The sequence below is a fragment of the Cryphonectria parasitica genome (assembly GCF_011745365.1).
Source record: "Cryphonectria parasitica EP155 unplaced genomic scaffold M406scaffold_5, whole genome shotgun sequence".
NCBI lineage: Eukaryota > Fungi > Ascomycota > Sordariomycetes > Diaporthales > Cryphonectriaceae > Cryphonectria > Cryphonectria parasitica.
The window spans coordinates 1,552,615-1,575,471 of record NW_024468913.1 but is presented as its reverse complement, the minus strand read 5'-3'; the positions used below and the strand labels follow the sequence as shown (position 1 = coordinate 1,575,471).

Sequence of the window (22,857 nt, the reverse complement as noted above, 5' to 3'; positions counted from 1 at the left end):
GGATGCATGTGGCTTTTGCTATTTGCACGTTTCATTGTTCTTAAAGGTGGTTGTTGATTTTCCCCTTACATTTCTATCTTTTCTCCCCCAGCCTCTTCTGCCTCCCTTCCTGAAACTTTTCATTTATTTTCATTTATTTTCATTTATTTTCAATAATAGGTCAAATATTGTTTATTAGATACTATTCATGTTCTCGTTTTGTTTCTTCGTATTCTAAAAATAAATGTCATGACTTGGGCTGGTATTAAGGGGGGGGGGTGTCCCGATCCTGACGTGATTCGAGGTTACGTCACAGACGTCTTGAGCTCGGCGGATTTCTCCAAAGTATTGCGCGAGCTCTCCAACCTGCATTTCAAAGCACTACCAACCTTCAAACATCATCGTACGAGACAAAAGGCGACCGCAATTGGAAACGCCAGAGCACACTCCAGACTCATCTGCTCTCCCTCGAGACCAATTCATTGGTTTCTTCATCCTTTTACTCACCTTCAACTGCTGAAGAAAAGAAAAGAAAGAAAACATGTTTGCGCGATCAGCATTCCGGGCGTGCCAGTCGGCGCAGCCTTTGAAGCATGTACGTACAAAAGTTGCGAAGCAAAGGATGGCAACGCCTTCCTTTCCGAGACTCAAAGAACCCAACAAAGAAAAGGAAAACTGCACAAGTCTCAGGCTGACATTCACTTCCGACAACCTCTTCTCAGCAAACCCGCCGTTACGCCTCGCAACCCCCCTCCTCCAGCGGCAGCAGCAACACGCTCCTCTACGTCCTGGGCGGTGCCGCCGTAGCAGGCGGCGGCGGCTACTACTACTTCTCACAGAACCCAGGCGCCGCGCAAAAGGCCGAGGCCACGGTCAAGGATGCTCTGCCATCCGGCAGCGTCGGTGTCAAGAAGGCCCTGACGGGCGGCGACCAGGGTTTCGTGTCGCTGAAACTGGACGACGTGGAGATTGTCAACCACAACACCAAGAAGTTCCGGTTCAAGCTGCCCGAGGAGGATATGGTGTCGGGGCTGGATGTCGCCAGTGCTATTTTGACCAAGTTCAAGCCTGATGGGGAGAAGAAGGCTGTGCTGAGGCCCTACACGCCTGTCTCGGATGAGGGTGGGTCTTTTCCCCTGCTTTCTTTTCTTGAGGAAGAAAGAGAGCGCATTGCATGGAGATGTGCTGAGTGACTGACCGACTAACGTGGATGAAAATTAAAAGATGAAAAGGGATTCGTTGATCTGATCATCAAGAAATACGAGGGCGGCCCAATGTCCACCCACCTGCACGACATGGTCCCCGGCCAGCGCCTCGACTTCAAGGGCCCTCTGCCCAAGTACGCCTGGACGCCCAACAAGCACGAGCACATCGCCCTGGTGGCGGGCGGCACGGGCATCACGCCCATGTACCAACTGTGCCGCGCCATCTTCAAGAACCCAGACGACAAGACCAAGGTGACGCTCGTGTTCGCCAACGTGAGCGAGGAGGACATCCTGCTCAAGAAGGAGTTCCACGAGCTCGAGAACACGTACCCGCAGCGGTTCCGCGCCTTCTACACGCTCGACAAGCCGCCACAGGAGTGGAAGGGCGGCAATGGATACATCACCAAGGAGCTGCTCAAGACGGTGCTGCCAGAGCCCAAGTCGGGCAACATCAAGGTGTTTGTGTGTGGACCGCCGCCCATGTACAAGGCCATCTCGGGACCCAAGGTTAGCCCGCAGGACCAGGGCGAGCTGACAGGTTACCTCGCCGAGCTGGGCTACAGCAAGGACCAGGTGTACAAGTTTTAGAGAACACAGGCTTTGTGTTGTATAAATAATTAGAAGAAGGGGAATCGATAGAGAAGTTGACCAGGAGGTTTTTTCTTCCTCCTCCTCTTCTGCTTACCCAGGTCCATTTGTAGAAGAACTAATACGCAACAAAGCCTCCGTCTGCCTCTGCTGAACGTCCATATACGCCCCTGCTAACCTCCACCTCTGCCCAATCCTCTCCACACACTCTTTCATAATCTCAAACCCTTCTTTCATATCAGGGTCCCCGTTCTCGCTCCACAGCCACTGGAAAATCGACATGCCGCAGTATACCGTGTCCAGAAGCAACGGGCTGATCCTGTCCACCATCCTCGCGCCCCCTCTACTGGCCCTGTCCCCTTCCTTTTCGCCGCCGCCGCCGAGATCAAAGAGCTGGCCGTGTGCAGAGTAGTTCGTCCAGCCCAGGCCCCAAGGCCCGTGCCGTCCCTTGTCCTCATCCCCTCGCATCAGCCGCACCAGTTCCACCACCACGCCCCGCACCTTCGTCCCCGCCAGCTTGAGCCCGTTGATGGCCTCGACCTGCATCGCCATCTCAGCCTCGCTCCTTGAGGGGTGGCCATTGGGCCAGCTGCCGCTGCTCTCTACCGCCGCGCCTGGTCGCATGTGTTCAGGGCACGCGTACATGTCCAGCACCATGACGGCCGTGGACCAGGCGGCGCAGTGGGCCGTGATGTAGGCGAAATACATATCCGTGCCAGGGGTGGCGCCCGCTGTGTCCATGTCTCTCGAGATGGCGCGGCAGAGGGTGTCGAGCTCGGAGACGACGGCGGTGGCCTCACGGATGTTGAGCGGCCGCCCGTCGTCAGCGAGACCGACGTCCCCCGCGCTGGCACCCACTCCGCTGCAGATGTGCTCCAGGCCGTGATATTGGTTGTATCGGCCGACGGCGCGCTTGCAGTGGGCCATGGCGCGGGAGATGAGGACGGCGGCCTGGGCCAGGCGGGCAAAGGGGCTGGCCGAGGCTTCGGAGAGAGGTGTAGACACGGGTCGCTGGAAGCAGCGGGCCATGTCGCCTGCGTCCCAGGCGAGGTCGTCGACGGGGAGGCTCTCTGCATCGGGGGGCGGGGCTGGGTCGCCTGCAAAGGGGCGTTTGTTGCCGAGGGAGATGAGGCGGTCTAGGATGTGGGTTGCCCACCAAGTGCGACGGCGTTCTTCGGCCTCGGTCCATGTTTTCTTGAGAGAAGTGAGCAAACTGAAGTTTTCTTTCTTCCTTCTTGTCTTTCTCTCCACTTCTCTCGTGGGCAGGAAGGAAAGAACAGATACAAAGAGAGAGAACGTGTTTGTGTGTGTGTTGGAGGGAAGGGGGGGGGGGGTTCAAACTTACACATGATCCAAGAATGGCTGCAGCCTGGCCATAGGATGACAAGCTCAACATTGTTGCGTAGCGCACACAATTCCCGACCGTCATCCAGGCTTGAGGATAGATGGCATGGCTGTACTCATACAGGGCGATGAGGATCATGGCCTGGAGGTACATCAGCGACACCGTTCCGGCCGATTCAAGCAAGGCCACGAATTGCTTAGCAATCCTGTAGATGGGCATGTCGGCGGGGGAGGCCAGCTCGGGCGCCGGGGGGGTGGTGATGAGCTTCATGGTGAGGAAGAGTAGGGCGAGATCGGGCCCGCCGTCTAAGACAGAGATGCCCAGGTTCATGCGCTTTCTGGAGATGAAGGAGAACCATTTGTGGACTGTGGTAAAGTAGACCGAGGCGGCGTGCTCGATGACCTCGCTCGAGTCGAGCATCTCGAGGACCTCCTAGAAAAAAATGATCAGCACCGGAACCAGATATTGGGAAGAGACAGATAGAATCCAGCAGGCGTGAAGTCAAAGTAGGCATTACAGGTTCGACGAATTCTTCTTTGAGGATTAAACAAATTTCTTAGATATTGTTCCGCTACTAACCAGTCGCTAAACCAGTCAGAACTCAGGGAATCAACTCAGCTTGGAGACTGACCCCCCACAAATCACAAAAGGCCATCACTTCTTAAGTATGGACAAGAAGATAGAGGAAATGGATATACTAGAGGAGAGATGCTGGATGTCCTGCCCCTTTCCCCGTTTCTCCTTAGAATGAGAGGCAAAGGACAGGGAGAGGTCATCAAGACGTATTCCCTAAAGGCCGCTACTATGAAATGCAATTGGGTAAAAACAAAGACGACGATCGAGTCAACGTGGTAGTATGACAATGCGAGAACAAAAGTCAACTCCAGCAGCACTGGATCAGAGAAGCCGACACTTCTAGACTTACAGCTGGTATATCAACAGTTGGCCTTGGAGGAGGAGTCATGCCGTCATAATACACGTCGATATCGAGAAAAAAGACAGCAGGGAACCTATTCGTCGGCGGTGGTGGCATGGTCCTTGCGAAATCACTGGTCCAAGCAGAGGCCGTCCCCGGCCCAGCCGCGCTGTTGTTATTCTCGGAACTTGATCGAGAACCTCCCGTATTGGTGCTCGACGCGGTCGGGGTGAGGGCAGTTTGCTGCTGCTGGCGCTGACAGTCGGGGAAGGGCCCAGGACCAGTAGCGGCCGACTTGAGCCTCGCCTCGATCTCCATCAGCTTCATCTGCAGCGCGGCAAAATCCTCGGCCGAGGGCGCCGCAGCGGCCACCGCACCATCCGAGTAGTCGCACGCGCGCTGGAGCGAGGCGCATCTCGAGCACGCCGGGAGCCGCTTGTCACATTTGCGCTTTTGTCTCTTGCAGGTTGCACAGGCTTGGTTGGCGAGCGAAATGGTCACACCTGCTATGGCTTCCAGCTGGGCGTTGTCCACCCTGGGCTGGAGGGCCATCATGATGAACGAGTGAGCAGTGGTGGCGCTGGTAGTAAGAGTGGTAAATACAACGGTGAGAATGGAAAGGAAAAATGATTAGAAGAGATTTAAAGCAAAGATGATATGCGGTGAAAAGTTTATACACGTATAAGAAAGCTTACTGAGCATTTCTGAAGGGAAACAAAGTGAGCGAATGTCATGCAAGGAGGATTTATAAGGAAGAGTCGGAGATAAAGGAGGCTGAGCTACAGTGAGAATGCTTAAGTAAGCAACTTGTGCACGCCAAGGCAAGGAAGTGTCACTGCAGCCAAGCGCCTCGCACCTGCCGGACAGCACTGTGGGACCCCACTGTAGCTTAATCCAACGACAAACCAAAGGAAAGTCCCGCTAGGGATCGATTACTACTTATTACGGCAAGGACAGCATCATCAACCAAATCTCAACTCCATACCAGCGTCCAATATTGGGTTTACGTGAGCTCATGGTGGAGCCACAGAACTGTCTTGTCATTATACAGCATTTTCTCAATATTTCACCCCTTGATTACCTGCAAGATATCCTTCTAGTTTCGTCTCTGCGTTACCATGTTGCGCCTATTACACATGCATCATGTTCACCATGAGGCTTGGTATGGAAAGTTTGCGTCGCACGCATGCGCCCGTCAACTCCGCACGCCTGGGTGTTATGTATTGCCCTTTTCCCGCTGCTGAGAACCGCATTTTAGGTACCACCTGTCAACCATTGTGAAACATTATTGATCTGTGTTGCATATCCTGTGGACGGGGTCAAATAGGGATTTTACTCATTGCCATGTCTTTAATCACGTCCAGGAACGCATGCTCGTACTCGAGACTTGATCCGACGACAGAATCTGTTGTCAAGTGGCCCAGGTTCTTTCCCACCTTTTTTTTTTTTTTCATTCTTTCTTCACAAAAGTTTCAACAATTCCAAAGACAGAAACGCAAATGCTCTCCTCTCTTCAACCAGGTGGTTGTGTTTGGTTGAGGTCAGGGCGCTGTGACAGTAACACATCAAACGATCCTCAAGACTAGACACGGCGTCATCAAACACCTTTTGACAAACTCTTGAAGTCCAATCCTGCCTATCGAGTCTCATGCTTCTCACTCAGGTCATTACGACATAGCCTCAACCTCTTTTCTTGTGTAGACGGCAGCTACATCCTGCACCCTGATTTCAGACAACTACTCAAACCTCTTTCGTGTTTGTTGGATTTCCAGCACATTGCCGAAAAATAAAAAAACATCATTTGCTTCAGCATCCTGTCTATCCCTACTATTATTTGCCTTGAAACATATCATACACCTCGTCATGGTGGCATGTACACCGCTGCTGACTGGCAGGGTGGGCCGCCTGCGTCACTGGATCCTGCTCGCTGCTCTGGTGCTCGTTTTCATCGGCTCAGTCTGCTACCTGGATATTCTACCTGATCGGAAGCTCTTGACCTCCAAGGTCCACAATGTGGTTCACCTGGGATCATCAACACACTCTCAGCTCGAGACTCAGAACTCGAGCCATAATCCACATCATCCAGAGCACCCTGATGAGGCCATGACGAATTGTCAATCCTCCTTCGACCACCTCAGACGGTTGGGTCTCAGCAGCACCATCAGATACTCGAGAAGGTGCATTCAGCCTGTATTTCCAGATTCTATAAACAGAGATGTGGTCGCAAACATCAGTTTCCCTCTGATCAGAACCACGAAGACCCTGAACCTGAGTGATGAGTGTCCCCTGGAGATTGGTGAGTTGTCTTGCGACGATCCTATTGAGCTGCCGGTGCCGTCACCAGACCCAAGAAGCAAAGGACAATACACACATCTCGTCTTTGGGGTGGCAACCACCTACTCCCGCCTACGAGACTCGAGATCTACAATTACGCATTGGCTCGCCGACTCGGGCGCCATCCTGATCTGCCTCCTCACCGACAACATCCAGGACCTACTCGGTCTCAACTTGTCCGCCCTCGAGGACGAGTATGCCTCCTCTGGGGTGGCCCTTAAGCTGGTCTACAAACACAACGAGCACCACACTACCGAGCAGTCGCACATGCTCCTCGTCCGCGACATGCTCGCGGCCGCCCCGGCCGCCCACTGGCTCGGAATCCTCGACGACGATACTTTCTTTCCCTCCCTCCACGCCATGGCGACCATCCTTGCCGCGCATGACCACACGAAGCCCAAGTACCTCGGTCAGCTCACGGAGCACGCCCAGCTCCTACCCCAGGGGATCCTCGGTGCGTTCGGCGGCGCGGGCATTTTCCTCTCGCTCGCCCTCGCGCACGAGCTGGAGCCGCACCTTGATGAGTGCCTCAGCGACCGGGGCGGAGACATGCAGATCATGGACTGCGTGCACGCCCACAGCACGGCTCGGCTCACGCGCGTGGACGGCTTGTGGCAGGCCGACCTCATTGGAGACTCGGCGGGCTTCTACGAGAGTGGGCGGCGTGTGCTGAGCATGCACCACTGGAAGAGCTGGAATTGGCTGCCCGTCGCCGAGATGGCCGCCGTGACGCGGGTGTGTGGCGACTGCTTCCTAGAGCGCTTTGTCTTTGGCAGTGGTGGGGACCAGAACAAGCCTACCACCGTCCTGAACAATGGCTACTCGATCAATGTGTACGATGGCAGCATGGGACTGCCAGATCTGAGCAGGACCGAGCAGACGTGGGACGACTGGGATGGCAAAGATGCGTGGAAGGACTACGAATGGAGCCTGGGCCCGCTAAGGCCCAAGGTCGACAAGAGTATGAAGAAGTCATACTGGCTCGCGGCGGCCTGGGAGGACGGGAAGACAGGTGCGCTGGTACAGGTCTATCTGCATCGCGAGGGAGAGGATGGGGGAGATGATGAGGTGGTTGCGTTGGTTTGGCAGTCTTCGTAGTCAACCCTCGTCCAGCATAGTAAAGCTCTCGCCCCTGAAATTGATTCATTATTAATCCCAGTTGCTTTCACTGACCAAAAAAAAAACCCCCCCCGGATATATATATATATATATATATATATATATATATGCTTGTACTTTGTGAGAGGAGTCTGAATCCCTTTACTTAGAGTGTCATCAATTATACATGGCAATACATATGTCAACGTCTTGAGATCCTTCAAACGGATAATCAACAGGAGAATTTAAAGCTCCCAACGATATCCATCTGCACATCCCACACCAAGCAGACATTTCGACCTAGAGATCACAGTGTTTGGTACAGACAGATAAGAATCATCACGAATCTCAAAACCAATCCTAGCTTCCTTATCTTTTCTCAAGGCAATCTCAACTCCTCCCGTCCCATAACCACCTTCACCCTCTCCTTTCCACCAAAGACATATCTCACCACCAAGCCCTTGGTCCTCCCCGGCCTCGGATCCCAGAAGCCCAACAGCCTGCTCTTTCGCAGACCTGCAGGGATATACAACCTGCCTCCGTCGTTACTATTATCATCATCATCATCATCATCATCATCATCAACATTATTGTCAGGATTGTCGCCGTCATCCACCAGCGCAGCCACAGCAACAGTGACGTCCGCAACATCCTCCCCGTCCATCTCCACCTTGGCCGAGCCGGGGTCAAGCGCCGCTCTAGACGGTATCGAGTCGCGTTTGAGAACGCCGTACTTTGCGCTGAGGATCACGAGCCCGCCTCGCCTGAGCCGAGTCTGCTGCCGGCGCAGAACAGGGCGCTCCAGGGCGGTGACGAGCTCTTCCGCCTCGGCGCGGCGCCGGGCGGCGTTTCTCGTAAGGGCAGCAGTGGTGTGGCGGTCTGTCCTTTTCCTGTCGACGTCGCGACTAACGATGGAGGAGAAGGAGGAGGAGGAGGAGGAGGAGGAGGAGGAGGAGGAGGAGGAGGAGGAGGAGGATGATTTGAAGTCGTGGACCGCCCTAAGGGCGAGGGGTACGAGGGCCAACCAGAAGAGAAGCTTGTCCAGGGGAGACGAGGGAAGGCGGTGGTGGGTTGGCAAGAACCCGACGGGGAGGGCGAGCCTGTCGTTGTGCCGGGAGAGGTAGAGGGACAAGGTGATGCCGGCGCTGTGGTTGCTGCAGATGCCGAGCTCGAGGCCCAGCTTGGATGAGCGCCCGATCCTCTTGACGCCGCGGAGGGCGAGGTGGGTGGTGCCCCGCCCTCTCGTCTGGGTCGTGATCTCTGTCTCCAGGCGGAAGTTTAGGTGTTTCTTCCACCACCGTGTCGATGCCCGAGAGGCTGATGATGGTGGCGATGGCGATGATGCAGATGCAGATGCAGATGCGAAAAAGACATCTTTGCCGTATCGGAGGTAGCCAGCAAGGCCTCCTCCTGCCGTCGCTGCACACGCGACGGTCAACGGTTCGGTCCTCCTCCCCCTCCGCCTCCCCCCAGCAGACCCGTCCAGGTCCATGTCGTCGTGCAGCCGGCGCAGCCCACTTCTCGCCTGTGTTGTGAAGGGACGGCCCATCGCCAGTCCCAGGGTGTCATCACAAGAGCCTCCGCCGCCGAACCTCCATCCGATCTCTGCCGTGGGTGGGCTGTGTGGAACGATCCCGCGCCGGAGCAGCATTGACAGCTGGCCTATGAAGCCCTGCAGCGAGACGGCGGGGTGTTTCTCGGGCTCCTTTCGCGGGCGCCACCAAGATGATGATGATGATGATGAAGAAGAAGAAGAAGAAGAAGAAGAAGAAGATGATGAAGATGATGAAGAAGACGGTGGCGGCGGCGGCATCTCCCACAGGGACGAGGTGCCGGTGTCTAGGCTGGCGAAGGCTGTGGCGCCGTAGCGAGGCAGGTGTTGATGGACTGCGAGGCCGAGGCGTGTTGCGGATTTCTTGGACAGCGGAGATCGGCTGGACGACACGCTCACTTCGACGTGCACCGGCTCCTTCTTCTTGGTCTCCTTCTCTTCTTCGGCTGCAGCACTCCCGGCCGTCTTCCCCTCTGGACCAGCAACAGGGCGACGCAGGGTGCTTGATGCCCGAACCGTCAGAGACCCGGCATTCAGCGCATCCGTCTCGACCTCAAACACGGCATCTGGGACGAGCTCCCGCAGCGCAGCTTCCGACAGGCCCGGCTCGCGGAGGAAGAGCTCCTGCCGCAGCCTGATGTTGACGAGGGGCGCGAGGAACATGGAGCACAACTTCATGGGCCGGTCCCTGGCGAAGTGGTCGGGTAGGATGGTGTTGTTGATGAGCTGGGGGCGGGGGAGCCCCACGGCAACGGAGGGGCCGGGAGAGGAGGAGGAGGGTGAGGTGAAGGAGGCGAAGGAGACAGGAGTAGGGCTGAGATCCGGGGTGGAGCCGAGGAGGGAGGCTGCGGTGGTGACTTTTGTGGGGGCGTAATAGAGCACGCGCTGGTCGTGCTGCTGCTGCTGCTGCTGCTGCTGCTGCTTGTCTCCTCGGGTCGATAGGTCTCTGAGCGAGTTCAGGAGCCTCTGGGACCGTGGTGCCAGGAATCGGCTGATGGAGGGGAGGGCGGTGGTGGAGGTTTGGGTTAGGGATAGGGTGGCTGGGAACTGCAGTCGAGGCAAGTTTCGTCTAGACCTTGATGATGGATGGATGCGAGGCCCGTGGAGATGGATGCCAATTTCTGTTGATGTCTGCTCCTGCTGCTGGCGTAGCTTTCTGAGCAGCTGAGGTTCCGGTACTGTGGCAGCCGTGCTCTCCTCCTCGTCATCCTTTTGTGCCTCGTCCTCGTCGCCGACGCTATCGTCTTCGCCATCGAGCTCGTCGTCATGTTCTGTACTCGCCTGGTCCAAGGCGTAATCCTGGCTTCCACGCTCCCCGATCAGCGCCTCAAACGCAGTCTTCACTTGGCCAAGCCACCTCTCGGCCACCCCACGAGACCGCGGCGGCACCTCTCGTGAACGCAGGATTTCACACAGCCGGGAATACGCCCGCCTGATGTCCTCCCTCGAGAGCGCCTCCTCGTCTGGCAGACACAGCAGCTCGCGATGGGTCCGTCGCACCATCGCCTTCCTCCTCCTCGTCGTCGTCGTCCCCTCTTCTGCATCACCACCACCGACACCACCACCACTGCCATCCTCATCACCTGGCGGCGGCACAGCAGTAGCAGCACCAGCAGTAGCAGCAGGGGCCGGAGGGACGACGACAAAGACGCTGTCCAGGCTGCCACTCCCTCCCTCGTTCCCCCTCAGCGCGTCGTCCTCGCTTGCACCCCTCCCATAGCTGTCCTCGCTGTCAAAATCGCCGTCCTCGCTGTGCGTGATGAAAGACGCGGCGTCGTCGAACCCGAACTCGTACTCCTGCCGCGTAGTGGCGAATTGCTCCCGCAGCGACACGCGTGAGCCAACGGAGCGCATGCTGTTGCGGTTGCTGGCATTGTTGTTATTGTTGCTGTTGCTGTGAGGATAGCGGATGGTAGGGAACAGGAGCTCGCCGGCGTCGCTGCTGGTGATTGTGGCGGTAGTGGGAGTGGGAGTGATTGGGTCATCTTGGTCGTCGTTGTGAGTATTGTTCAAGAGGCCTGATGAGCGGGCTGCTGAGGGCGTGGGCCGGCGTGAGGTGGTGTAGGGGGTGCTGGAGGGACGTGAAGAGGATGGTGAGGAGGATGAGGCTGATGCTCGACCTGCCATGGTGTTTTGGTGTTGTGCGGGGGTTCAGTTAAGAGAGAGAGAGAGAGAGAGTAGGACATGAGAAAGCTGGCTAGCTGATCAGGGTATCCAATGGAGTGATTGATTTGTGAAGAGTCAAGATAGAAAATGAGTTTGTAGAGCTGGAATTTGATAGAAATCATGAGAAAAGGCTGGTGGAAAAAGTAATGAATGTGTATGAGTTTGATTGCATAAAGTTGACGAGATGAGGGGGACGCGCCAATCACCGTCCTGATGAAAAGAAGAAAAAAACATCAAGATTCCCCATTATTTTGGTGTAGTACAAAAGTGTTGTGATTACTTAAGAATGCAAGGGATGCATGCATGATTGGAGAACCCCTCGACATTGAGACACTGTAGAGGAGGGGAAAGATAAATAACTGCCCAACAAAGCTTGATCAACCTCCCTTAGGGATGGCCACAACAGCCCTTTTCCTTAGTAAAGAGTGAGGTTCGAAGTCTAAAGATGCTTGTAAGTCAGAGTGGAGGATCTTTGGGCAGGGCACTGGGAATGAATTGTGTGGAAGTATAAGTGGGTGGCTCGTGGAAGTATAAGGTTCGCAGGGTTGATCCTCCATGTAAGTGATGAGACCACACGAAGGTGGACCAAACTTTTATTTGGCATTTATACACCATCAACAGTCTGCTTCTTTCTCTTCTTTCTTCTTCTTTCATCTTCTTCTTCTTCCATCTTCTTCTTCTTCCTCCTCCTCCATTCGACCTCTCACAAGGCCTTGGTTTGTTCATATGTTCAACACAAGCTCATACAGTTCAAACTTTGGACGCTTGGAGTATCATATACACACCACCTCAATTTCTCCAATGACAAGAAAGAAAAGAAAAAAAAAAGGAAAAAAATACTGCCTTGTTTTCCTTTTCCCTGTCATCAACCATGGTGCCCAACTTTAATGTTGGCCGTAGCCGTCTGGATACACTCCTCAATAATCCCCGTCCACCGCTCTGCATTGGCATAGTCCTTTGCATCAATACTCTCCACCAGCCCAGGGAAGACAGCTACAGAAAGAATTCAGTCAGTCAGTCAACGTTCCTTTTATGAGAGAAAGGGGAGCCGAAATAGGCACACTCACCTCCAGAATAACCCGTCCACAGCCCCGGCGCAAAAACAACATGCTTGAACCACGGCCGCCCATCCAACCCCTCGGGGTACAAAAAGTCCCTCTCCAGGTACTTGTACTTGGTGTTCACCTTGCGCACCTCATAGGCGAGCCTCATCTTGCTGGGCCACCGCCACCAGGGGATCTCCTCTTCCACCTCGCGCTGCAGCTCGGCCCTCTTGGCGTCGAGCTTGGTGGCCTCGCCGAGCAGGGACGCCACAGCCTCGTGCAGACGCGTCAGGCTGCGGCGGAATGCTGTCGCGTCGCCCACCACTGTTGTGCCGAGGACGGTGCCGCGGAGGGTCACCATCTCGGCCTTGTCTGTCGGCTCCGAGGAGGATGACGAGGGAGACAGGGCGGTGGTGGCGGCTTCGGCGGCCTCGAGCTTGGCCTCCACCTTGGCAATATAGGTATCAAGAGCTGCTGCGTACCTGGCGGCCTCGAACGAGAGGAGGGGCTCGTCTGCAAGCTTGGCCGTCATCAGGCCCAGGATCTGCGCCATGGTGCGGTGGTAGATGAAGCCCGGGTCGCCGTACGTCTCCATCCAGTGAAAGCTGTCGTAGTTGGAGTGGTAGTGATAAACAGGATCCTCGGGGCCCGCAGTAAATCCCATGTCGAGAGAAGGAATGCCGGCAAAGTCCTGGAACGCAGTAAAGTCGCTCCCGCTACCCATCGTAGAGATCTTCTTGTCCCACGTGTCGTACACGGTCTGGCCCGGCACCGTCTGGTTGGGCGACTGCACCTGCGCCGTGATGTCCAAGAGGAGGTTGTCGAGCAGGGGAGCCGCCGACGCGTGGAACTTTTGGCCGCGCACGCTGACGTCGAGGTTCAGGTAGGCCACGTTGGCGTGCGAGAGCCAGGGCAGGTATTCCTCGACCCATTCCGTCGAGCCTAGCAGGCCGTACTCTTCGCCGTCCCACGAGGCGAACACGATGGTGCGGAGGGGCTTCCACCCCTTCTGTAGGGCCTCTCCGAAGCTGCGGATGACCTCATTGAGGACGGCTGAGCCGCTGTTGGGATCGCCTCCGCCTCCAACGATCCAGGCACTAAAGTAGAGAAAAGAAAGTAAGCAAATTAGCAAACTGTTTATTATAAAATGAAGGAAAATCAAGGTCACAGATAGAGGGATGGGGAAGAAAAGACGTACTCGCGATGGTTGCCGACGATGACGACCTCATCCGCAATAGAACCATTGATGATGCCAATCACATCCCAGTTGGGGGTGATGATATATTCCTGCTCATTATAAAGGTGGAGGACAACATGCTCGGGCGAAGGGCCAATGTTGTACTGAACGCCCTTGTACTCGAGACCCAAGTCGGCAGTCCAGTACTTGTTGAAGTCCTTGGCGGTTGGGCCGTGGCCGTTGAGGGCCTTCAGAATGGGCAAGGCATCCTCATAAGAGATGGGAATAGAAGGAATGCTGGGAATGTATGGTTCTGTAGGGCCACGAGGGACACCAGGTTTGGACGGGTAGCCAGGAGTTGTTCTGGGTCAAAAGTAAGTCAGTACTCGGCTTTTCTCTTTCCCATGTTTTCTTTCACTCGTTCCAGAACGTCAAGAAGAGTCTCAAACCTACGGATCACCAGGGGCAAAGCTCAAAAATTGCGTGCTTCCCCGTTGCACACTGCTGGGCTGGCGAGCAGGCCCGTTGGGATACTTCTCGACTCCCTTCTCCTCCGTGACCTCGCCATCATCGCCAGGGTCCGTAAAGAGGACCACGCCCACGGCGCCGAGCTCCTGTGCACGCTTTACCTTCAGACCACGGAAGATGCCGCCGTACCGGGCGAGGACGACTTTACCCTCGAGGTCGATCCCAGCCCGCAGGAGGTCCTCGTAGTCCTGGTATGTCCCGTAGTTGGCGTACACAAAGCGACCGGTCACGTTGCCGCTGGCCGAGTAGCCGTGGAAGGTCGGAATCCGGGTGTCGAAGCCCGTGGTTGGGTCGTCTTCGAGGATGTCTTCGGTCAAGGATGCCTCGAAAGAGACCGTCCAGTTTGATGTCGACATAGCTTGGTCCTCCGATTTGGCCAGTATGGCCAGGCGGTGGTCGACGGGACGGTTGAGGTAGATGTCGTAGTCCACGATGGTGGATGAGATGCCCCATTCTTCCCATCTCTCCTTTGTCCAGAGTGCCTGATTTACCCAAGTGGTGAGTTATCATGGGATGAAAGGCTGACAATATTTATCTTCTGGGGGGTTTCTCTTCGGTTTTTCATATACAAGTTACGTATACTCTAGAACCTCTTCTTACCTGAGAGTAATTCTGCCCTGCCAGATGAGCCCCAGCAGTATAATAGCGCTGCCACTCGGCCGCCTTCTCGCTGCTCGGCGTCTCGAGCAGCACCTCTTTCAGCGCCCCGTAGCTCAGCTTGCGCTCATGATTGCCAGGCCACGGCCACCAGGACGAATCACGGTCAGGCTCACGACCATGGCGGCCCCGGCCCAGAGGAACCCCAAGCCCAAACACAAACAGGAAAGTGGCAAAGAGAGCGAGCAGGCTGCACGACAGCGCGACGGTGCAGAACCGGCGGAGGACGTGGTGCCCATACCGCTGGCGAGGCGGCGCAGTCCTCACGGTGGCGATGAGGGGCGTGTGCTCGTCGGCCATCTTCTCCTTGGTCTCGTCGGCGTGGACCATATTCCCAGGTCCCTTTTACGTCCTGCCTGTATTTGCCGAGTTGGGGGCGAGAATTAAGTCAGATCCAGTCGGGTCGTTTTGGAGTGAACAAAAGGAGGGTGTGTGTGTGTGTGTAGGTAAGCAATGACGCGAAACGAGAACCTCGGGAAATCCGTCGGCATTTGACGGCGAAGCAATTGCGTGACAGTGGCAGACCAAGACGAACGGGAGGGTCAAAAAACTTACAAGGGCAAAGATGAGATTGGTGAATGATGATTGGCCTCCTTATTTTTACTTTTTGTGTAAAACTCCTTACTCTGCTTTACAAAGCACTTTTGAAGCTCATAGACCAGCTATAGATATTTTGCTGCATGCAAGCAAAGTGTTGGTTTGATAAAGGAAGAATGAGAGAGAAGAATCCTTTCCCCCTCTCCAACGTACCTGAATGCAATGAATAATGTGTGAGAGCTTCCAAAAGATAAGACGAGCCCGCCCGCCCACTGTGCTTGTCCCTTTCCACGGCAATGATCCACCGGAACGTTACAGTTTTTGACATCATCACCGGCAATGGGTCTCCGCTCTGGTGGTGGGCAGAACATGGCATGGGCCCGGCCGTCGGGCATTCCGGATGCTCCGACGTCCCACTTGGCAATCTGATTCCCTCTTGAATATTGATTCCGCTGTGCGATCATGACCACTTGTCGGACAAATACACGACTTGTTTCCTCATAGACTATCCGTTCGGTGTGACACGAGGGCTTTTAAGTGCGAGGTCTATGCTTACTTAGGTATGTCAATCTAATGAATGGGCTTGTAAACTGCGGAGTTAAGACTGTCCTCACCTCAGACTAATGCCGTCCCAAGAGACCGATACCTCCTAGAAGTGTGTTGATGTACTATGTAAATATAAATAGTTGGAAAGAATTTATACATCGCCTTGTCGAGAATATAAAAGTCAGTTACCCAAACACTACAAAAGGCAGTTCATTACCAAACCAAACGAGAAGAAAGGGAGAAGAAGAAAACATCACTCACCCTGTCTTCCAGCAAAGCTCTCCAATTCATCTACCGTCGAAACCAATTCACAATGGCATCAAAAACAATCATCCTCGTCACTGGTAAATACAAGACTATTTCAACCTCTCTCACATCATACCAAACTAACACATGAGCCTCAGGTGGGAACAGCGGTATTGGCTATGAGACTGTAGCCCTACTGTCCAAAGAGTCAGCCGACTACCACGTCCTGATGGGCAGCCGCAGCGTGGAGAAAGGACAGAAAGCCCTTGAGGATATGAAGTCTGCGCATGGCGACTCTCTGAAGGGCACCATCTCTGTGGTCCAGATCGATGTCAGCGATGAGAAGTCTATCCTTGCTCTCAAGGATCACATCGAGACACAGTTCGGAAAGCTGGATGGTACGCATTCTCCTCCTTTTCATTTATTTTTATGTCTCTTTGTTCGAAAGTTGTCATATTCTAATGCGAAACAGTTCTGATCAACAATGCGGGCATCATCGTGTACCAGCAGATGAGCCTCCTCGAACAGCTCCGCAAGACCTTCGAGACCAACGTCTTTGGAACAATGCTCCTGTACGTTGCTACCAATCTCCCAGACGATAAAACCACTTACTTCTCATCTGACTATCACACGGTCAAATATCCGCTGACAAAACAAATAACCACCTGCCACAGCTCCGAGACTCTAGAGCCCCTCCTCCAAAAATCCTCCAAACCCTACCTCATCTACGTCTCCAGCGGCCAGGGCTCCATCACCCAGAAGCTCCTCCCCGATTATGAGGCCGCCAAGCTCCGCGCCGACCCTTATCGCATGAGCAAGGCCGCCCTCAACATGCTGAGCGCCACCCACCGCAGGCACTGGTCCGAGTGGGGGTGCAGAGTACTCGCCTTCGACCCGGGCTTCTGCGTGTCGAACCTTACGGGCGCCAAGGGGCGCGAGATGCGGAAGAGTCTGGGAGCGCGTGACCCTTCTCAGCCGGCTGCTACCCTTGTGGATGTCGTGGGTGGGGGTAAGGATGCGTTTTTTGAGAAGAGTGGCATGTTGGATGTTGATGGGGCTCTGGTGCCTTGGTGATTCTGTGGAAATACTTATTGTATTAATTACTTTGAATTGGATCGGATGGAGCAATCATGTTCTTTTGTACACGAGAAGCAATTTTCTGAGATGATTAGGCGAACCTAACAGGGAAGATAGCACCATCTGGGCAGGTTTACATGTGCACAGAAATTATGAGAACACGAAATGCATGTGCTGCTTCATATTGTATAAGTCAGTGTCAAGTAACAGGTTAATACTTTCAGAGTCTCCCAGAGCATCAATGGGTGTTTACTCTGTAGACCACCGCAAGGCAAGTTGTTGGAGAGCCCTTCCGTACTTATTCAAGGATTATTTTGCAGCCTCAAGCTTGAACCGGTCAATAATATTAAATACTTGCACATTCCTCATCTCTGAAGTGCAAGTTCTCAGGATTTTCTGCACTATACGGGGCGATAAATCAGCACAGTCATATATCCAAAAAAAAAAAAAAAAAAAAAAAAAAAAAAAAAAAAAAATTACCTGGGTTCACCGGCTCTCAAGTCACCGGGCCGGTTCAAGCCCTGTTCTTCTAGAGTTATGCATTTCGTCTCCAATATATGCAGTTCTCAGGACTTGGTTGATGCAAGTCAGATTTCCGGAGTTGCCACCACCAAGAGCTTGTGCATGAGGTGTGGAGATTTACAACATATCTCTTCACGGGGCGGAAGAAAACCATAATCCAGGAGATGGGAATACTGGAATGTATTGTATTGTCTATTACCCAAATGATACAGGGAGCATTTGCTTGCAGTATTATCTCTTCTGGGTCAAGCATCGTCGAGGCATACAATCATATGGATGTACGTGTATAATTACAAGCACAGGTATGCTGTTCTTTCTTGTATCCTGAATTACCTCTTCATGTCTCTTCACACTGTGTCCCTGTACATGTGTAACGCTATGGCATTGATTCCATCGCCAGTATTTACAGGCCAATGCCGGTGGAGTCAGCGGGGTGCGCGTCGTATGGGCCAAAGGAGGCCCATATTATGTTACTGAGTGGGACCCAACCCCAAATGTCTCACATATTCAGTAAAGCCCCCCAGGCTCTCTACTCCCGTCACAGATCGTCGATATGGGCTAAGAACCAACAAGACTTGTTTCTGACACCGCCTCCTTCTCCCCACCACCACCACCACCACCACCACCACCACCGATTTCCTCGTGACCGTGATCCTGGAGCGCTGCATTTTTTGCCTGCCTACATAGTACCGGCCTACAACCTAGTACTGCACCCTCCGCTCACGGGGCCATGCCGGGTATAATCCCGCTGCAATGGGCTGAGCAAATGAGCGTCCACTATTGCGACATGGGCGCAGCCATCTCGACATTGACGCCTTGCCTGAGAAGGCTAAAACGTACAATTCTCATCGCCGCGGTCCCCCTCGGTTCCAGACCAGCTGATTTTTTTTAATTTTTTAATTTGTCCGACATGCATTGATTTGGGATCTGCAGCAACCCAAAAAAGCCAGCAGCCTCTTCTACAGTGCTTTCAGAGCTGGGCGGGAGAGACGTCATTCTATTATGTGAAAGGGCGCATTGCACAGGGGCCGGGCGACTAGGTATGTTATTGTACTGTAGCACCAGGCGGGAGGGTGCATAAGCAGAATCCCCTTGCCCACCCCGCCCCTCCTCCTCTCTCGCCCAGATCCTCCAGGGCGCATCCGCCGACAGCGGAACCATCAACCATGTCGGTGTGACAGACCATCCATCATCAGTAGCACCGAGATAATGCAATGTCACCGTCTTTCTGCCGCACACACTTGTTGGAAAAGAGTCATGTTGTTGTTGTTGTTGTTGTTGTTGTTGTTGTTGTTGTTGCGTGAACTCAGACAAGCACGGTCCAGCACATGCATCGTGAAGTTATCAGCAAACATAACTCTGTCAAGAGTAAGAAACAAGAAAGGTGTGTTAGAACCAGCACAGCCTTCCAGTCCTCTTTTGTGTGTGTCTTTTCTCTTCTTCTCTTTCGCTGGCAATAGGATAATGGTACGTACGTACAAAAGGGCTGGGCCCTGGGCCAATGCAACAATTGTGGAGGAGGCCCCTCCTCTTCTTACACAGGCACACAAGGAGGGGGGGGAGGGGGGAAGGGAAAAAACTTGAGCCTGTGTGCCTGCGTCCTCCTGCAGGCCCCGGGTCCACCGTCGTGCAGGCGGATCTTGAGGATCGCCAGCCAGGACCTCATCTCACAAACTGTTTCTTGTCCTTGTGATGTCCGAACCGCAGCGGCGAGGGCGAGGACCGGCCATCTCGACCGCCCTACGGTTCATCTTAGCGGCCCACGGTTGTCCTTTCTTCCTTTCCGCCCTGCGTCTCAGTTTACTATAGTAAGTAACATGTAAGTGATAATCTAAAGATGCTGTTTGGTCGCAGCTGGAGAGCAGCCCACCATCATTTAGGCCCGGGCGACCCACCTGGCCGCCCGGTGACTACGAACGTTACCTGTTTGAAATCCGTGACTCGGCTCGGTGGCGCGGATCTATTTCTTTCCTTTTCTTTCTCCTCATTTTTTTGTTTCTCCAGTTTGTTTCTAGGACTCATTATCGTTTCCTCTCCTTCTTTCCCCCTTTTACTTCTTTTGTGTCCTGCTTTCTTGTTCGTCTCCAACAGGCAAGCAGGTTCAAACCTCTCACGTATTATCACTATAGAGGTGTCTTTTGAGCTGTTCCTATCCCAGTCTGTCCAGCTTTCCTATCCTCCATCCCGCTCAAATCGGATCCCTGCCGATACAAGCCGCCGTCGTCTTTGGGTCTTATTTTTTATTTTTTTTTAATAAACTTTTGTTGGAAGACAAGCAAAGGAGAGCAAGCACACAAAAAGGAACTTGCTTCGAGTGTCCATACACAGCAGGACGAACAAGATTTCTAGCTACAAATCGCGCGCAATAGACATATCCCCTCCTGTCTTCCTCCGTCACGGCCCAGTGAAAAACTTCCTACCTCGCACCCTCCTCTCTCCAAGATGTCTCCCTCGGCGCATAATGGACCCAAACTGCCCGCCGAGCAACTCGCGATCCTGGGTAAGCAAATCACTATATGAGCCTTCAGCCTGTCTACTTGATTACTCTGTCTCTCCTGCGGAGAATACCTTTTTTGTACCGGGTCATGTTCCCTGTTGTGTTTGTGTTCTTGCCGTCATGCCTCAAGTGAAGCACTGTGTGTTGTGCCGGACTTGTCACTCGGTAAGCATGTTGTTGGGTGGGCAGTTTCTATAAAAGCCAGAGCTCCTCAGGTGGGTAGGAACATGTGTGTGTGTGTGTGTGTGTGTGTGTGTCCGAGGTGAGTCTCTAGGTAATATGACGCTGTTGGGTGATCAGTCTCACACACGAGGACGCAGGGAACATTATCATGCTACGATGACGAGCCCGGGACATGGACGAGATTCTTTTGAATCTACAAAGTACGCACGGGATGGCAAGATACACTGCAGTTTGCTTGGACAGGAAGCAGAACAAACAAGACAATTTCCCCCAAGGTACCAAACACTTCTTTCAACGCGCGTCTCGCTAACAGACTTTCCGTGTGTCTTGTCACTTCTTTCTAGCTGTCGTCAGGTTCGCAGAGCCTCTGGCTTTGACCTCAGTCTTCCCTTACCTACCTGAGATGATCAAGAGCTTCGGTGTCCCCCACAACAACGTGGCGAAATGGGCGGGCATGGTCGGGTCTACCTTCTCGATATCTCAGAGTCTGTGTGCTGTTCCGTGGGGTCGACTCTCGGACAAGATCGGGCGAAAACCTACCATCCTGATGGGTTTGATCAATGTCATGTTTTGTTTCCTGCTCTGGGGCACGTCGACGAGTCTGGTGCAGGCCTTTGCAGCACGGTTTCTGATGGGCCTGGGCAATGGAAATGGTATAGTTGCTCTTTTCTTGTTCTCTTTGCCCCATGAAGCACTCTTGATAACTTAGTTTTGTCTTACTAACATCTTCTTTTTGTAGTTGGCATAATACGAACCATGGTGGCAGAAATGGTCCCATGGAAAGAACTCCAGCCTCGAGCATTCTCTCTGATGCCTCTGGTCTGGAGCATAGGTTCCGTGTTCGGTCCCTCGTTTGGTGGTTTCTTCGCCCGCCCCGCCCAGCAGTATCCTGCCCTCTTTGGCAACAGCTGGTTGTTCAACAAGTACCCTTTCCTCCTGCCCAACCTCGTGGCCTGCATCTTTTTCCTGTTCTCCGTCGTGGTCGCCTTCCTCTACCTCCACGAGACCCTCGAGACGAAACGCCACGACAGGGACTGGGGCCTCGACCTGGGCGAGAAGATCTCTCGTTCCCTCAAGCGCAAGCCCCGGCACGCAGGCCACCGCCGCCACCACCGAGCCTCTTTCATAGACGCCGAGGCCTCGGCTCCCTTACTGCCCAAGTCCGCCGCGGTGGTCGTGAGGAAGGCAAACAGCAGCAGCGGCAGGTCGAGCAAGGACAGCGACGCAACCCCGCCGCCCACGATGCGCGAGATCTTCACGCCCCAGGTCACCATCAACATCGTCGCCTACACGATTCTGGCTCTGCACGCGGTGGCCTTTGACCAGGTCCTGCCTGCCTTTCTCGACTATCCGCGCCAGAACCCGGACGAGGCCGTTGTTCAGCTGCCGTTTCACTTTTCGGGCGGGTTTGGGCTGAACTCGAGCGAGATCGGGACTCTGTTCACCGTGTATGGCTTTGCGTGTGGTGTTATTCAGTTTTTCGTGTTCCCGCCTCTTTGCTCTCGCTTTGGTGCCCTGAATTGCTTCAAGGCTGGCAGTAAGTCCAAGAAATCCTAATTACTCTTGTGTTGAAAGGGACGGGGGAAGAAAAAAGAAAAAGAAAAAAAGGAAAAAAAAGGTTACCTTGCTAACAACAGCTCTCTAGCAATCCTCTACCCCATCTTCTACCTACTCGTCCCCTACACAGCCCTCATCCGCTCCCCCACCATCCAGTACGCATGCCTCCTCGCCCTCCTGCTCGTAAAAGGCTTCGCCGGCATCGTCGGCTTCCCCTGCATCACCATCCTCCTCACCAACTCGGCGCCGACCCTGCGCATCCTCGGCACCCTCAACGGCTTCGCCACCACCTTCTCCGGCATCGGGAGGGCCATAGGTCCCACCAGTGCAGGCGCCATCTTCTCGTGGGGGGTCAAGAGGGGGTCTGTGGTGCCGGCGTTTTGGTTCCTGGCGCTTGTGGCGCTGGGCCAGGTGATTCCGGCGTGGATGATTGTGGAGAGTGATGGGCCGAGGTCGGACGAGACGGATGAGGAGGAGTTGGAGGACGATGAGATCTCGCTGGATACGGACGAGGAGGACGAGCGTGTTTACTGTGGTGATGATGGTAGAGCTATCATTGCTGGAGATGCGGCTGATGTGATGGGTGCTGGAAGGGAGGATGCGGTTCTGGGTGTGGATGAGGACGGGTTCTCGCCTCTTGTGAGGGTCAATTCGCGGGCATCCAAAGGGAGTGTTGGGTATGGTACCATTCGTCAATAATGGATGGACCTCGGGTTTCTACAGGAAGGAGATGGAAGTGGAAATCCAGAATGGTGGTGAGGCCGAGAAATGAATGTTTTCTATTTCGGTATCAAAACATTGCTATGGGCGTTTTGGGAGTTGTTGGGCAGCAAAAAGACAAAAACAGAATGATATGAACACAATGGTCGGTCTTGCAATGATTTGTCAGGTTACACTGGGGTTTGTTTTTATACAGTTTCTAGCATACTAAGTACTTTATAGTACATCTGAAGACAAAGAAGTTGTCAACAAGACACAAGAACCGTTCTGGTAAAATACATATCCCGCATATTGTTTGATGAATTCTTTCTTCAAGTTGTTTTGTCATGTCTAGAGCGAAACACTCGCAAACACAGGCGTCCAACTCCCATTTATGATGTTTAT

At 53.8% G+C, this 22,857-nt stretch overlaps 7 protein-coding genes across 7 annotated transcripts; 4 read left to right on the top strand and 3 right to left on the bottom strand.

Moving 5' to 3' along the window:
- Positions 1-386: 386 nt before the first annotated feature.
- M406DRAFT_322630 (ferredoxin reductase-like protein) lies at positions 387-1,871 on the top strand. Its single transcript, XM_040919666.1, has 3 exons — positions 387-574; positions 702-1,101; positions 1,204-1,871. Exons 1-3 carry the CDS (start codon positions 521-523, stop codon positions 1,770-1,772), a joined length of 1,023 nt encoding a protein of 340 aa, XP_040775458.1. The 5' UTR covers positions 387-520; the 3' UTR covers positions 1,773-1,871.
- M406DRAFT_107258 (putative fungal-specific transcription factor) lies at positions 1,866-4,758 on the bottom strand (the record flags this gene model as incomplete). Its single annotated transcript, XM_040915229.1, has 3 exons — positions 4,043-4,758; positions 3,118-3,549; positions 1,866-2,966 (listed from the first exon to the last, which is right to left on the bottom strand). The coding sequence occupies exons 1-3, from the start codon at positions 4,586-4,588 to the stop codon at positions 1,866-1,868; spliced, it is 2,079 nt and encodes a 692-aa protein (XP_040776227.1). The 5' UTR covers positions 4,589-4,758.
- Positions 4,759-6,136: 1,378 nt separating this feature from the next.
- M406DRAFT_62340 (family 31 glycosyltransferase) lies at positions 6,137-7,465 on the top strand (the record flags this gene model as incomplete). The annotated part of the gene is made up of 1 exon (XM_040924772.1): positions 6,137-7,465. The coding sequence occupies one exon, from the start codon at positions 6,137-6,139 to the stop codon at positions 7,463-7,465; it is 1,329 nt and encodes a 442-aa protein (XP_040775457.1).
- Positions 7,466-7,844: 379 nt separating this feature from the next.
- Positions 7,845-11,144, bottom strand: M406DRAFT_70967 (uncharacterized protein; the record flags this gene model as incomplete). Its single annotated transcript, XM_040925383.1, has 1 exon — positions 7,845-11,144. One exon carries the CDS (start codon positions 11,142-11,144, stop codon positions 7,845-7,847), a length of 3,300 nt encoding a protein of 1,099 aa, XP_040775456.1.
- A 904-nt stretch (positions 11,145-12,048) lies between these two features.
- M406DRAFT_260527 (Zn-dependent exopeptidase) lies at positions 12,049-14,918 on the bottom strand (the record flags this gene model as incomplete). The annotated part of the gene is made up of 5 exons (XM_040917373.1): positions 12,049-12,176; positions 12,251-13,323; positions 13,425-13,766; positions 13,857-14,413; positions 14,532-14,918. The coding sequence occupies 5 exons, from the start codon at positions 14,916-14,918 to the stop codon at positions 12,049-12,051; spliced, it is 2,487 nt and encodes an 828-aa protein (XP_040775455.1).
- A 1,066-nt stretch (positions 14,919-15,984) lies between these two features.
- On the top strand, positions 15,985-16,991 carry M406DRAFT_70969 (uncharacterized protein; the record flags this gene model as incomplete). Its single annotated transcript, XM_040925384.1, has 4 exons — positions 15,985-16,015; positions 16,076-16,315; positions 16,390-16,489; positions 16,592-16,991. The coding sequence occupies 4 exons, from the start codon at positions 15,985-15,987 to the stop codon at positions 16,989-16,991; spliced, it is 771 nt and encodes a 256-aa protein (XP_040775454.1).
- A 2,578-nt stretch (positions 16,992-19,569) lies between these two features.
- Positions 19,570-22,733, top strand: M406DRAFT_346569 (MFS general substrate transporter). The gene is made up of 5 exons (XM_040922203.1): positions 19,570-20,016; positions 20,541-20,849; positions 20,936-21,733; positions 21,842-22,276; positions 22,319-22,733. The coding sequence occupies exons 1-5, from the start codon at positions 19,959-19,961 to the stop codon at positions 22,450-22,452; spliced, it is 1,734 nt and encodes a 577-aa protein (XP_040775453.1). The 5' UTR covers positions 19,570-19,958; the 3' UTR covers positions 22,453-22,733.
- The last annotated feature ends 124 nt before the right edge of the window (positions 22,734-22,857 follow it).

Excerpts from the sequence above, each read along its gene's own strand:
- M406DRAFT_322630 (XM_040919666.1), top strand. The coding sequence starts at position 521 with ATGTTTGCGCGATCAGCATTCCGGGCGTGCCAGTCGGCGCAGCCTTTG. Across the intron at positions 575-701 it reads CGGCGCAGCCTTTGAAGCAT|CAAACCCGCCGTTACGCCTC; the intron begins GTACGTACAAAA and ends ACCTCTTCTCAG. Across the intron at positions 1,102-1,203 it reads CACGCCTGTCTCGGATGAGG|ATGAAAAGGGATTCGTTGAT; the intron begins GTGGGTCTTTTC and ends GAAAATTAAAAG.
- M406DRAFT_346569 (XM_040922203.1), top strand. The coding sequence starts at position 19,959 with ATGTCTCCCTCGGCGCATAATGGACCCAAACTGCCCGCCGAGCAACTC. Across the intron at positions 20,017-20,540 it reads CGAGCAACTCGCGATCCTGG|CTGTCGTCAGGTTCGCAGAG; the intron begins GTAAGCAAATCA and ends ACTTCTTTCTAG. Across the intron at positions 22,277-22,318 it reads TACGGACGAGGAGGACGAGC|ATGCGGCTGATGTGATGGGT; the intron begins GTGTTTACTGTG and ends TCATTGCTGGAG.